General features: G+C 47.5%; 1 protein-coding gene across 1 annotated transcript in view; it reads right to left on the bottom strand.

Annotated features, from left to right (window-relative positions):
- BOLA3 (bolA family member 3) overlaps positions 1–9,687 on the bottom strand; it is a 10,855-nt gene extending 1,168 nt beyond the window's left edge. The window contains exons 1-3 of the mRNA XM_003793389.2: positions 9,529–9,687; positions 7,341–7,464; positions 5,419–5,507 (exon numbers count right to left, since the gene is read on the bottom strand). Coding sequence (XP_003793437.1) covers positions 5,419–5,507; positions 7,341–7,464; positions 9,529–9,582 — 267 coding nt within the window. The 5' untranslated portion in view covers positions 9,583–9,687. The remainder of the gene's footprint in view (positions 1–5,418; positions 5,508–7,340; positions 7,465–9,528) is intronic.
- Positions 9,688–11,971: the final 2,284 nt, after the last annotated feature.

Raw genomic sequence — 11,971 nt, 5'->3', positions numbered from 1 at the left:
TGTCACCCTTGGTAGATGCTGTGGCATCACAGCCCCCAGCAACCTTAAACTCTTGGGCTTAAGTGACCCTCCTGCTTCAGCCTCCCAAGCAGCTGGGACTACAGGTGCCCACCACAACGCCTGGCTACCCTTTGTTGTAGTTGTCATTGTTGTTTTAGCTGGCCCTGCGTGGGTTCGAACCCGCCAGCCTCAGTGTATGTGGCTGGCGCTGTAACCACTATGCCATGAGCGCTGAGCCTAATTTTTCTACAATTGCTCAGGCTAGTCTCCACCTTGACCTTCGAGAGTGCTAGGGATTACAGGTGTGAACAACTGCGCCTGGTCTTTTTTTTCTTTTTGGACAGAATCTCACTCTGTCACCCAGGCTAGAGGGCATTGGCCTTAGCTTAGCTCAGAGAAACCTCAAACTCTTAGGGTCAAGAGATCTCCCGCCTTAGTCTCCCGAGTAGCTAGGACTACAGGTACTTGCTAAAACACCTGGATAATTTTCTATTTTAGTAGAGATGGGGTCCCACACTTGGTCAGGCTGGTCTCAAACTCCTGAGTTCAAGCAATCTACCCACCTTAGCCTGCAAGAGTGTTGAACCACTGCACCTGGTCAGCTGTTAGTTTCTTATATAACTCTGCAGGGATTCTAAAAAGCTAATATGGACATATATCCCACCCCATTACTTTTCTTTTTTATTAATTAATTTTTCTGAGACAGAGTCTCAAGCTATTGCCCTGGTCAGAGTGCTGTGGTGTCACAGCTCACAGCAACCTCAAACTCTTGGGCTTAAGTGATCCTCTTGTGTCAGTCTCCCAAGTGGCTGAGACTACAGGTGCCCCCCACAACACCTGGCTATTTTTGGTTATAGTTGTCATTGTTGTTTGGTGGGCCCAGGCTGGATTTAAACCTGCCAGCTCCGGTGTATGTGGCTGGTGTTCCAGCCGCTTGAGCTACAGTGCTGAGCCCCCATTACCTTTTAAAAACATTTGAAGGTGAACTTGTTTAACAAATAGCAAACGTTGCAAACATTGCTCTCTACTTTTCCTCCAAACCATCTATCTTGGAGAGTTTCCTATGTTAGGCAATAAAGTGATTCTCTTATTTGTGATGACATAGAAGTACATTATATGGATGTATCATATGTTTCAACTTGTCCTCTGATGATGTCTCATATATTTTGGTACTTTGAGTAATGAGCATTTTTTTCTTTTTTTGGAGACAGAGTCTCACTTATGGAACTCTTGGTAGAGTGCCATGGCATCACAGCTCACAGCAACCTCAAACTCTTGAACTTAAGTGATTCTCTTGCCTTAGCCTCCCAAGTAGCTCAGACTACAGGCTCCCACCACAACGCCCAGCTATTTTTTGCTGTAGTTGTCATTGTTTAGCTGGCCTGGGCTGGGTTTGAACCCACCAACCTTGGTGTATGTGGCTGGTCCCATAACCACTGTGCTACAGGTGCCAAGCCAGTAATGAGCATTTTTAAAATGAGCTGATCTTTAAAACCATACCAATTAATACAAATTACTCAATTTTATTTCAGAAAAGGAAATAACATCACAAAGTAATCATGAGACTTGTTTAAGGTTACAAATGGTCTGAGGGCCCAAATCTGAACAAGATACCACAGTCAAATAGATGTTTAGCCCCTTTAGCACCAGGAGAGAGAGAGGTTACAAGATCAGAGGGAGGCTTGACCTCTCAAGTTTGTAATCAGTGCAGAGGAAGAAATAAAGTCCTTTTATACTGGGCCAAAATCTGATAACCACAGGGAAATGGGCACTTTTTTTCCCCTAGTTAGTCAGCAATCTCCTTTCTCTTGGGAAATAGTTCCTTTTCTACTTTATATATTTCTGGTGGGACTATCAATTGGTCTGATACTGAGGTAGTTATATGCCACTGGGCCAGTCTATGATTGGCTGAGGGATGGCATATGATCCAGCTGGGCCAGTCAGAATTGGGAGGCTGGCACAGTGGTTCATGCCCATAATTCCAGCTACTTGGGAGGCCAAGATGGGAGGATCACTTCTGCCCAGAAGTTTGAGGTTGCAGTAAGCTATGATTGTGTCACTGCGCTCTAGTTGGGGCAACAGAGTGAGACTCTGTCTGGAAACATAAAAAAAAAAGAATCTCTCCTGGGAATTTTTAGAGTGCAGCTTTGTCTCCTGGGTCACTATGCAGTAAGATCAATTGGAGGTGGCTGGGGGCCACATTCCCCACCAAAGAGAGAAAGCCAGGAAGAGAAAATGAAGCCAACACATAGAGAGGACTGAAAGCTCAGACAGAGAAAGGGTATGAAAGGGAGCAAGTATATGAACTTGTTAAGACCCTGAATCCAGAAATGCCAGAAACCAGATAATTTCTCCCCAGTAGCAGATCAGGAAATTGAGGCAAAAGGAAGTAGAAAAACTTGCTCAAGGTCACATGGCTATAAAGTGCCAAAGCCCAGATTTGCATTGTGGGAGGTCTAACTCCAGAATGTGGTTCTTTAACCACTTTAACAGTGGCTTTAGGCCAAATGATATACTAAAATTGCCAGGGCCTCAGGAGCCAAGTCACATTGGGAAGCCTGTGTAATTCTGTTTGAGAACAAAACCAACCCAAAGCCCTCAGCCAGAGCAAGAATGAGATTCCATCACTACTAAAAATAGAAAAATTAGCCAGGCATGGTGGTACCTGCATATAGTCCCAGCTACTTGGGAGATTGAAGCAGGAGGATCACTTGAGCCCAGGAGTCTGCGATTGCTGTGAGCTATGATGATGCCACTGCACTCTACCCAGGGTGACAGAGCAACATTCTGCCACCGAAAAAAAAATCGCCCCACTGGTTGGGGATGATCTGGGCCAGTTAGGTCTTCCCTACCTTGACTTCAATTTTGATCCAGATCCCTGAGATTACATGGGATGGGAAGAGACTGGGTGAAGGAGCCTGATGATTGCCATTCTACCCCAGCCTGCCCTCAGACCACCACACCTTACAGCTGTATGTGCCATATTCAGGGGGAAGGATGAGGCTCCACGAGAAATACAAAGCGGGATGTCAAAGGGAACCAGTCCACAAAGGCTACTGTTGCAAGAGACAGACAGCAGGGATGTAAATATCCAGGATCTAAGACAGAAAACACTGGCAGGCTGGGGGTGGTGGATCATGCCTGTAATCTCAGTACTCTGGTAGGTTGAGACCATGGATTGCTTGCACTCAGGTGTTCAAGACCAGCCTGAGCAACAGCAAGACCCCGTCTCTAAAACTAGCCAGGCATTGTGCCTGTAGTCCCAGCTACTCGGGAGGCTGAGGCAAGAGACTCGCTTGAGCCTAAGAGTTTGAGGTTGCTGTGAGGTATGATGCCATGGCACGGCACTCTACCAAGGGTGACAAAGTGAGATGCTACCTCAAAAAAAAAAGAAACGAAAGCACTGGCAGCCAAAAGAGGGAGTTGAAGGGTGGAAGGGCATTCATTCCCTGCCAAGGTGGGAAGGGAGGCCGCATGTGCGCTGGGCAGAGGAGGGAAGGAAGGGCAACCCCGGCAGGAGGTACAATCTGGGCAAAGGTCCAGATGCAGCAGGCGAGAAGCCAGCAGGAGGACAGGGGAGATCTCCCAACAGCAGTCTGGGCACCTGCACTCAAAGTACAAGGGGCCACAGAAGAGATTCCTGTGACCAGCACTGTGCTTTACAAAAATAAAACTAATTCACAAGATGTAAGCACTTCTAGAATGATGTCAAACACACCTGCTTAAGGGGATGAGTTTACAGACACAGGTCTAAGGGTCAAAGCTAGTATAAATTCCAATTATAATCAGCATGGCCAGGTGTGGTGGCTCGCACCTGTAATCCTAGCACTCTGGGAAGCTGATGAGTGAGGATCACTTGAGCTCAAGAGTTGCAGATGTGCCTGAGCAAGAGTGAGACCCTATCTCTACTAAAACTAGAAAACAGGCCAGGCGTCATGGCTCATGCTTGTAATCCTTCTGGGAGGCTAAGGTGGATGGATAGCCTGAGCTCACAAGTTTGAAACAAGCCTGAGCAGGAGTGAGACCCCGTCTCTAAAAAATATTTGGGAGGCTGAGGCAAGAGAATCACTTCAGCCCAAGCATTTGAGGTTGCTGTGAGCTGTGACACCATGGCACTCTACCCAGGGCAACAAAGTAAGACTGTGTCTCAAAAAAAAAAAAAAAAAGAAAACCCAGAAAACTTAGCTGGGCATTGTCAGATGCCTGTAGTCCTAGTTATTGGGGAAGCTAAGGCTAGAGAATCACTTGAACCCATAAGTTTGAGGTTGCTAATGACACCATGGCATGCTAGTCTGGATGACAGAGTGAGAGTCAGTCTTAAAAACAACAAAAATAAAGTAATTAAAAAAAATAAAATCGGCTCGGCGCCTATAGCTCAATCGGCTAAGGCGCCAGCCACGTATACCTAAGGTGGCAGGTTCAAATCCCCAGCCCGGACCCGCCAAACAACAATGACGGCTGCAACCAAAAAATAGCCGGGTGTTGTGGCGGGCGCTTGTGGTCCCAGCTAGTTGGGAGGCGGAGGCAGGAGACTCGCTTGAGCCCAGGAGTCGGAGGTTGCTGTGAGCTGTAATGCCATGGCACTCTACCCAGGGGGACAGCTTGAGGCTCTGTCTCCAAAAATAAAATAAAATAAAATAAAATCAGCATGGATACGTAAACTGGGGCTTAGTCTGGTTGAACACACTGTCCTAGGTCCCAAACATTCTGTCACTTGGTCTGGGGCAGCTGCAGCCATTCTCAATCAGGCTATGCATCAATTTACCCATCTGTAAAGCAGTCCCAAAGAGAGGCTAAGAAAAAAAAATCTTCAGGCAGCATCTGTAGCTCAGTGGGTAGGGCTCTAGCCACATACATGGAGGCTGGTGGGTTCGAACCTGGGCCAGGCCAGCTAAAAAAACAACAATGACAACTGCAACAAAAAACATAGCCGGGTATTATGGCAAGTGCCTGTAGTTCCAGCTACTTGGGAGGCTAAGGCAAGAGAATCGCCTAAGTCCAAGAGTTTGAGGTTGCTGTGAGCTGTGACACTATAGCACTCTACCCAAGGTGACAAAGTACGACTCTGTCTCAAAAAAGAAAAAAAAAATCTTCAAATCTACAAAAGCATTTATCTCTTAGCACTATGTTGGGAAATACTACTCAAGAGGTGACAGTAACAGTAAACACTGGTAGCATTATACAAGAAAATGCAAAATAATAATTGGATGGCTTCGATTTTGAAAAAAACTCAAATGAGCCCACAATCTGATTCCAGATAGACCCAGATTATATTTTTCTCAGGTCTCAAGTCCTGTATGCCTGATTGTAGTATTGCATTTTTCTTTCCTAAGACTGATGATAAAAGTTACCAACCCTGTTTGGCAGGCCCTTTTAGATAAAGGCCATGGGCAAAGAAGTACTTTGGCCTCTACTGACCTGATTCACCATTTGGTGCTGCTGGACAGTTCTCTTCTCCTTAAATTCTTCTGATTCAATTTTAATCTCATACATCGCCCCACAGCCTCCTAAAATAAACACAATTCAAAAGCATTTCAATTCTCATGTTATGGCAGACATGGTTTCCTATGTGCCTGAAGCACTCACGGCACAATCCAAAGAAGGTCTGAATATTATTATTCAGCACAAAGGAAAGTTGCCGAGATTGTTAGGAAAAGATCATGATTTCCAATGTGAGCACCTGTTTCTCCTGACAGGCTGCCTCAACCCAAAAGGGACTGTTCCTTTTGCAAGGAAACTGCAATCACTTATCACAGGAAAGATAAGACACAAAAGCATGGGAAAATAGGGGATGTATTATAGAATGTCTCCTTTTACTAGCCAACAAATGCCACAGAAGGTGGGAAGGACTGAATTTCAGGGTTTTATTTTCCAAAGGACTAGCAATTGCTATTTTTAAAGAACAAAAATTTGGGAGGCTGAGGCAAGAGAATCCCCTAAAACTAAAATTTGGTATGAAAACTGTGTGTGTAAAACCATCCAAAAGAAAGGAGCAAGGGAGCATGAGAGAGACAGGGACATAGCACATGCACTGGCCACGGGGCTGCTTGGGGCTTTCCAGGTCTACAGTGGAGCACCCAGGATTTCATCCTGGACTTCGGAAGGAGGAAGCTTTTTGGTGAAGCCCTCAGAGTGGACCTACCTATCCCTGCCCAAGCTTTGCCTCTATGTGGTTGGAGAGCTGGTGCTGTTGTGATGACTGCTCTAGCATGACAACATCCCCTGCACTGCTAATACCTGGGCATTGTATGAGAAATGCAATTTGCTCAACAGGCTTAGTTTTGCTTCTCTTATAATGTGCTCTAGGAGCCCCAGCTTTGATTAAATCCAGCCTTGATTCCCTTTCTGCATTCTGTCTAGGGTTGGGAAGAGCCAGATTGGGGTCAAGTCCCATCCTGGCCCTGGGCAGGTGCAGGACTGGTGACATCAAGGCCCCAGCATTGCCCTAGGTACCCTACTGAGCCCTCTCTAGATGTACCATTCTAGATCTTTAGATTAATTAATTTTCTAGTTTCCAGAATAAAATCTACTTGCTAAACTTTCTCCCAAGTCCTTAAAATGCTATGTTCTCAATGAATTCAGTGGGCCCTCGTGACAATGCAGAGTGGCAAAGACCATCTGCCGGTATGGAGAGGTTCAGGCTGATGCCTATCTGGCTGCCCACAGCTACACTGCTCCACGTGTGTGTCTGGATAAAGGCCCTATCTTCCCCTTCCTGTAAGTGCAGAAGCTGATTCCCCAGCCTGCTCCTAACAAAGCCAGTTGAACGCCAATATGCGAATGGCTGCCTGAGAAAGACGGGGCCTGGTAATTGGGCTCAGGATGGAGTCTGCCCTGGGTCTTGGCTCTGGTCCCAGTTCTACTGCCTCCTTTCCATGAGGGGCTGGGTAGGTCGTTTGGCCTCTCTGGGCCTGTCTCCTCCTAGGGAAAGTAAGGCACTTATACAAAACCCTCCTGGGGTCTGCTCTACCTCTGATATTCTAGGGTGTCAGAAGAATGTGAGGAAATTAGAGAAAGGCTCATCTCACTGTCAAATAACAGACTTATGGTCCTGAGCTCCAGGGGCACTGAGAGTGACCTTGTCCTAGCTGGGCCAGGCTGGCAACCTTGAGTCCTCCTAGCTGGACTTTGTCCCCATACAGTTTCCCTCTGAGGTTTCTGAATTCTTACGTCTACCCCATTAGGTGAAGGCACCCAAATTCCATCTGTATAAAAGCAACACATATTAAGAGGCTACTCATGGGAGGTAAAATCCCTCCTGTAAGCCCTTTGGCCTCTGCCCCCTCCTCCATGGGGCAAAATCTTACCAGAGCTCTGTGGGAAAGATGGGAAAACCTTACCTGAAATGTCAGTGACTTTGATAGCTGTAGCTCGAGGAAACTTTTCTTTGAGAATTTGGGTTACTTTGAGCTCCCCCTCAGTCTGGGAGGCAAACTTCCGATTGACAGAGTGGAGAAGAGGCAGCTGCCACAGAACAGAGACAAGAGGGTCAGGCCAGAGCAAGATTGCACTGCCTCCAGGCTGGGCCGCTATGCAGGCTGTACTGCCATGGGCTAATCAGAGGGACTGTGTGGTATTGGGTGTCCATAAGTCCTCAAGAGTACAGAACAAATTTTCTTAAGGGGTGATGATTGTAAATAGCTCAATTTGACTCTACAGACAAGGCCCTAAATGTAATTCAATAGATGTTTAATTCCTCATAATGCTGTGAGAAAAACACTATTATGATGACAGTTTTATAGATGAGGAAACTGAGGCACTAAGTAACGTGCCCAAGGTGGATCCATTATTAGTAAATGCAGAGCCAGGAGAGAGTAGCCTGCTGTGCCATTGGCCACCCACTGCCCTGAACGGTGGGGCCAGAAAACAAACTTCTTAGGCTTGATTAACATGCCATGCCCTCCCTAATGGGAAGTGACTTCACGACCCATAGCTCAATAAGCCAGCTAGCCTTTATAGGACATACCAATTCTCACTGGGAAGAGCTAAAATTCTATTAAATGACCTGAAGAACAAACAGTTTTAGATTATTTGCCATTGGCAATGACCACCCCCTCCTTGGGAACTACAGGAAGTCAGTGCTTCTGGTGGAACACGTCAGGAGCAGAAAACCACATCGGTAGCCATGTGGCTGGGCCAAGCACATGCTGGAATGGGAGACCAGGAATTAAGTGTGGCAGGACTTGAATGCCAGACTAAAGATTTGGGATTGTGTTAGATAGGTGATGTGACCCCAGGTAATGTGATCTGGGCTTTTGGTAACCTGCAGGAAACAGTGCCTTACAGGGCTAGTCAGGAAAGATGCCTGAGTAAGAAGCATTACAAAGGAAGAAGCACGGGGCATGTGTCCCTGACTGGATGTGGATGGCAGGTGGGAGGACACTTAGGTGCTGGTACTAAAAGCCCTGCCCCTTCACCCCTCAGTCCTGTCCATTCTCAGCCTTTTCTGTATGTTACAAAATCTCAGAGAACCCTCTTTACAACGAGCTGTGGAACAGCTCACCACTGATCTTTAAGGCCAGGATCGAGACTGTCCTTTTCCAGCAACATCCCAGAGCTGACCCCAGAGGAGGCCCTTGGGGACACTTGTTGACGGTGGAGGAATGAACGAGCAGGTAAGAACTACTGGATTAGGTGCATGTTGCCGGGCACCTGCAAGGTGTCTGACAGGCAGTCCAAACGCAGGTCAGGAGAAAGGTCCTGAGTTAGACTGTCTGTATGCTGTATGGAAGGACAGAAACTTGATGTTGTGACCTGGATAGGATTACTGTGGGACGGAGAGGGAGCTTCTTCTGGGGACAGAACCTCGGGGGCAAAGGCTGAGTGTAGGCAGGCAGATGGCAGGCAGAATGGCAATCACTAAGGGGTGAGGGTGGTTAGCATTCAGAACCCTTGGGAGAAGCCTTTCTTTTGTTTTGGCTGGTCTGTGGGCGACTTTTAACGGAACAATCAACTGACAACATCCCAAATGACCACCGTCCACGCTGAAAGTCACCAGCGTGGAAGAACTCTTCTTCATGCATCGGGGAAGCAGGTACAAGTGGAAAAAGAAAGAAGTGGACGAGGTGACAAAGGATGAACCAGAAAACAGAAGAGATCCGGAGAAAGTGGGAAATGCACTCTGCTGGGCTCCTACTCTGGTGTGTGAGGTTTGCGGACGATCAAGGTCAGAGACCCAGCGCCTTCTGCAGTGCTCAGAGCCCACCCCTTGACTCCGGGCTGATTCCTGTCTTCAGCTTGGTAAATTAACATTTCTTGTTCTCGTGACCGAGGTATTATGTCTACTCACATGTCCACCCCTCCCCCGACCTCCAACCTCCTCCCAGCTCCGGAGCTCCCCCAGAGTTCTCCGGGGCCTGATACTTCTGCGATAGCGGCTGTCAGAGTGAATGAATGCGCGAAGAGGGAAGACCAGGGGAGGCCCCTCGGGCCCTGCGGCTGGCCCTCTGGGAGCCAGTCTTCCAACCCTGATAGTGGCCGGCCCGCGGCCCTTCAGCAGCTCCCGCCCTGGCCCCCGCCCGCGCTCACCCCGCGGATCCCGCGGAGCAGAGACGCCGCCGCGGCCGGGCTCCACGCTGCCATGCCCGGTGACGCGACCCGCCACCCGAGGTCGCCGTGTTGCCCGCAAGGCGCGGAGGCAGGAACGTGGAGCCGCCGCGGCGCGCGAGGCCGCCCCCTGCCGTCCGGAGGCCGCTCGGCCCCGCCCCGGCTTTGTGCGGGCCCCGGGACTCGCCAGCTCACAGCGCGCGGCGTCAGCTGGCCGCGGGACCTCGCGCTCTGCCCCAGCCCGGGACGGCTCCTCCTCCATCCCGGGCGCCTGGTTCCACGATAGAGCCAATCTCTCCTTCAGCTTAGAAACACTCCAAGGTTCTCGGCGCTCAACAGTGACTGTCCCGCATTCGAATATCGCTCTTGCTCTTGCTGGAACTTCTCTATTCCCAACTCCCCATCCCGCAGCCTGGTTTCTCAACTGAGGAGCTTGGGTTTCTCTCCAGGTAAGGGGGATGGGGAGGATTTCACCGAGGGCAGTCGTTTTCAGATTTGCGCTTTAGAAAGATCACTCTGGCTCCTGTGAGGAGGGACTGTAGGGGCCTGAAATTTGCTACAGAGACGTTCCAAGGTTACTGCTAGGGTCCCGGTGAGAATTGAGGGACGTGAACTAAGCCAGTGACAGGCAGGGTGGGAAGAGTGGGTTAAGACACTTGGGAGGTGAATGGAATTAGAGTGACTCGGGTTCGGGGTGGGGCAGGTATTTTGGGCTGACCCCCAAGTTTTTGTGTCACAGAACACGGCCTGCCTAGCAGAGGCCGCAGGCTGTGGAGTTAGGAGAATGCAGGAGAAGCTGAGGCTGTGAGAAATGGGTGGGCCAGCAAATCCTCCCACCTCTGGAGTACTGCCAGACATGTCGCAGCCAAAATTCAACCAAGCCCTCTCTCTAGCTGTATTTGTTTGCAGCCTGTAGTCTGGCGGTAACCTTCAGAACTAGCTTTTTGCTATTTCATTTGGGCCTTTACAATTCTTTCTTTCAGTCTTGCATTAGGGTGGATTGGACCTTCAGTATTCTTTAGTGATTGACTAAAAATATGCTTATTCCACTCTTAATTGAATGACTCTTATGTTCTGGCCTTCATAATTTCTTCTCTAAATTATTAATAGCCTCTCCCACATTTCTTTGTTTGATTCCTTAAAAGTTACATTGGTATCCATAGGGATAATTTGTTGTTTTTTCTTCAGTGGTGTCAATGATACAATTACAACTCTCAAAAGTATTTTTTCCATTGTTTAGAGTGGTGAACCACCAGGTTGCTATTCAAACCACATGGTTCAGAGGAGGAAGACCCCCTCCCCAGTTCCAGGAGTGGAAACATGATCCAGGCCTGGCCAGATAGGGGTTGGTATAGGGTTGACAACATGATCTGAGCCAGACCAGTGAGAAGTTGGTCCAGAGACTTTTTGGAGTTAAATGATCTTTTTCAACTGTGTTGCTAAGCTGGTAGAAATCTGGAGCTGCTGACAACCATCTTTGCAACATGTGAGTAGAGCTACTCTTATGAAGCAGACACATTAAGAAAGCAGAACTAAGAGGAAAAAAATATTTGACTTTGCTTGTGCAACTGAAAACTAGCCGTGTTGGAAATCAACACTAAATCCAGTTAAGTTGGCTTTGTCATATGTTGTGCTCAGATTGGTATTTGCAGAATTTCTCCTTTCCTTTCTTGAAAATGGTACTTTTTTCTTACTCTTCTCCATAATTTAAAAATTGTCCACATTATCATAGTAGTATCTCTGAACTACTCTCGGTCCCATCCTCCTCCCCCTACCATTTCCACAAGGCTGCCAGAGCCATCTGAAATGGAAATATTTACTACTCAAAATTCTTCAGACTTCGCATCACCTGTAAGTTCTTTCATATGATTTAACCCCATCTACCTGTCCAAATGAAATCAACCCTTCAGTAATATTGAACTACTTGGACTTGTCTGCATAAGCTATGCTGAGTTTGGTTATGCAACTGCCCATTTTTTAAGCCAGTTAAAGCCTTGCCTTCTCCAGAGAGCCACTCTGACCATCCCACAGTAAGCTTAAGTGCTTGCAACTTACCACCTTTATTGCACTTAAGGCCATTTACAACTATCAATTTATGTATGTGTCTGTTCCCACTGGTCTATAAGCTCCATGAGGACAGCCTCGCTTGTCATCTATGTCAACAGTCCAGCATGGGACAAAAAGTGCATGCTCTGGATTACTCAACTGACAGGTTTAGCAATTTGAGCTCCACAAGTTAGAATTTGAAACTTTTTGGAAAGGATATACAGGATGATCTAAATAATCTTGGACTTCCAAAATTTGTTTAACATAAAAATTCAAATGTAATTTCTTACAACAAAAGTATAAGGTGTGGTTTACTTTGTTATAAGTGAAATGCCTTTATTCCCAGGAAATAGCTCAGTCTTTTCTGCACTTTTTTTTT

Source organism: Otolemur garnettii, unplaced genomic scaffold, assembly GCF_000181295.1.
Source record: "Otolemur garnettii isolate 467f Iridium unplaced genomic scaffold, OtoGar3 scaffold00068, whole genome shotgun sequence".
NCBI classification, from domain to species: Eukaryota; Metazoa; Chordata; class Mammalia; order Primates; family Galagidae; genus Otolemur; species Otolemur garnettii.
Note: the sequence above shows the minus strand (reverse complement) of the source record. Positions and strands in the feature narration are given on the sequence as shown.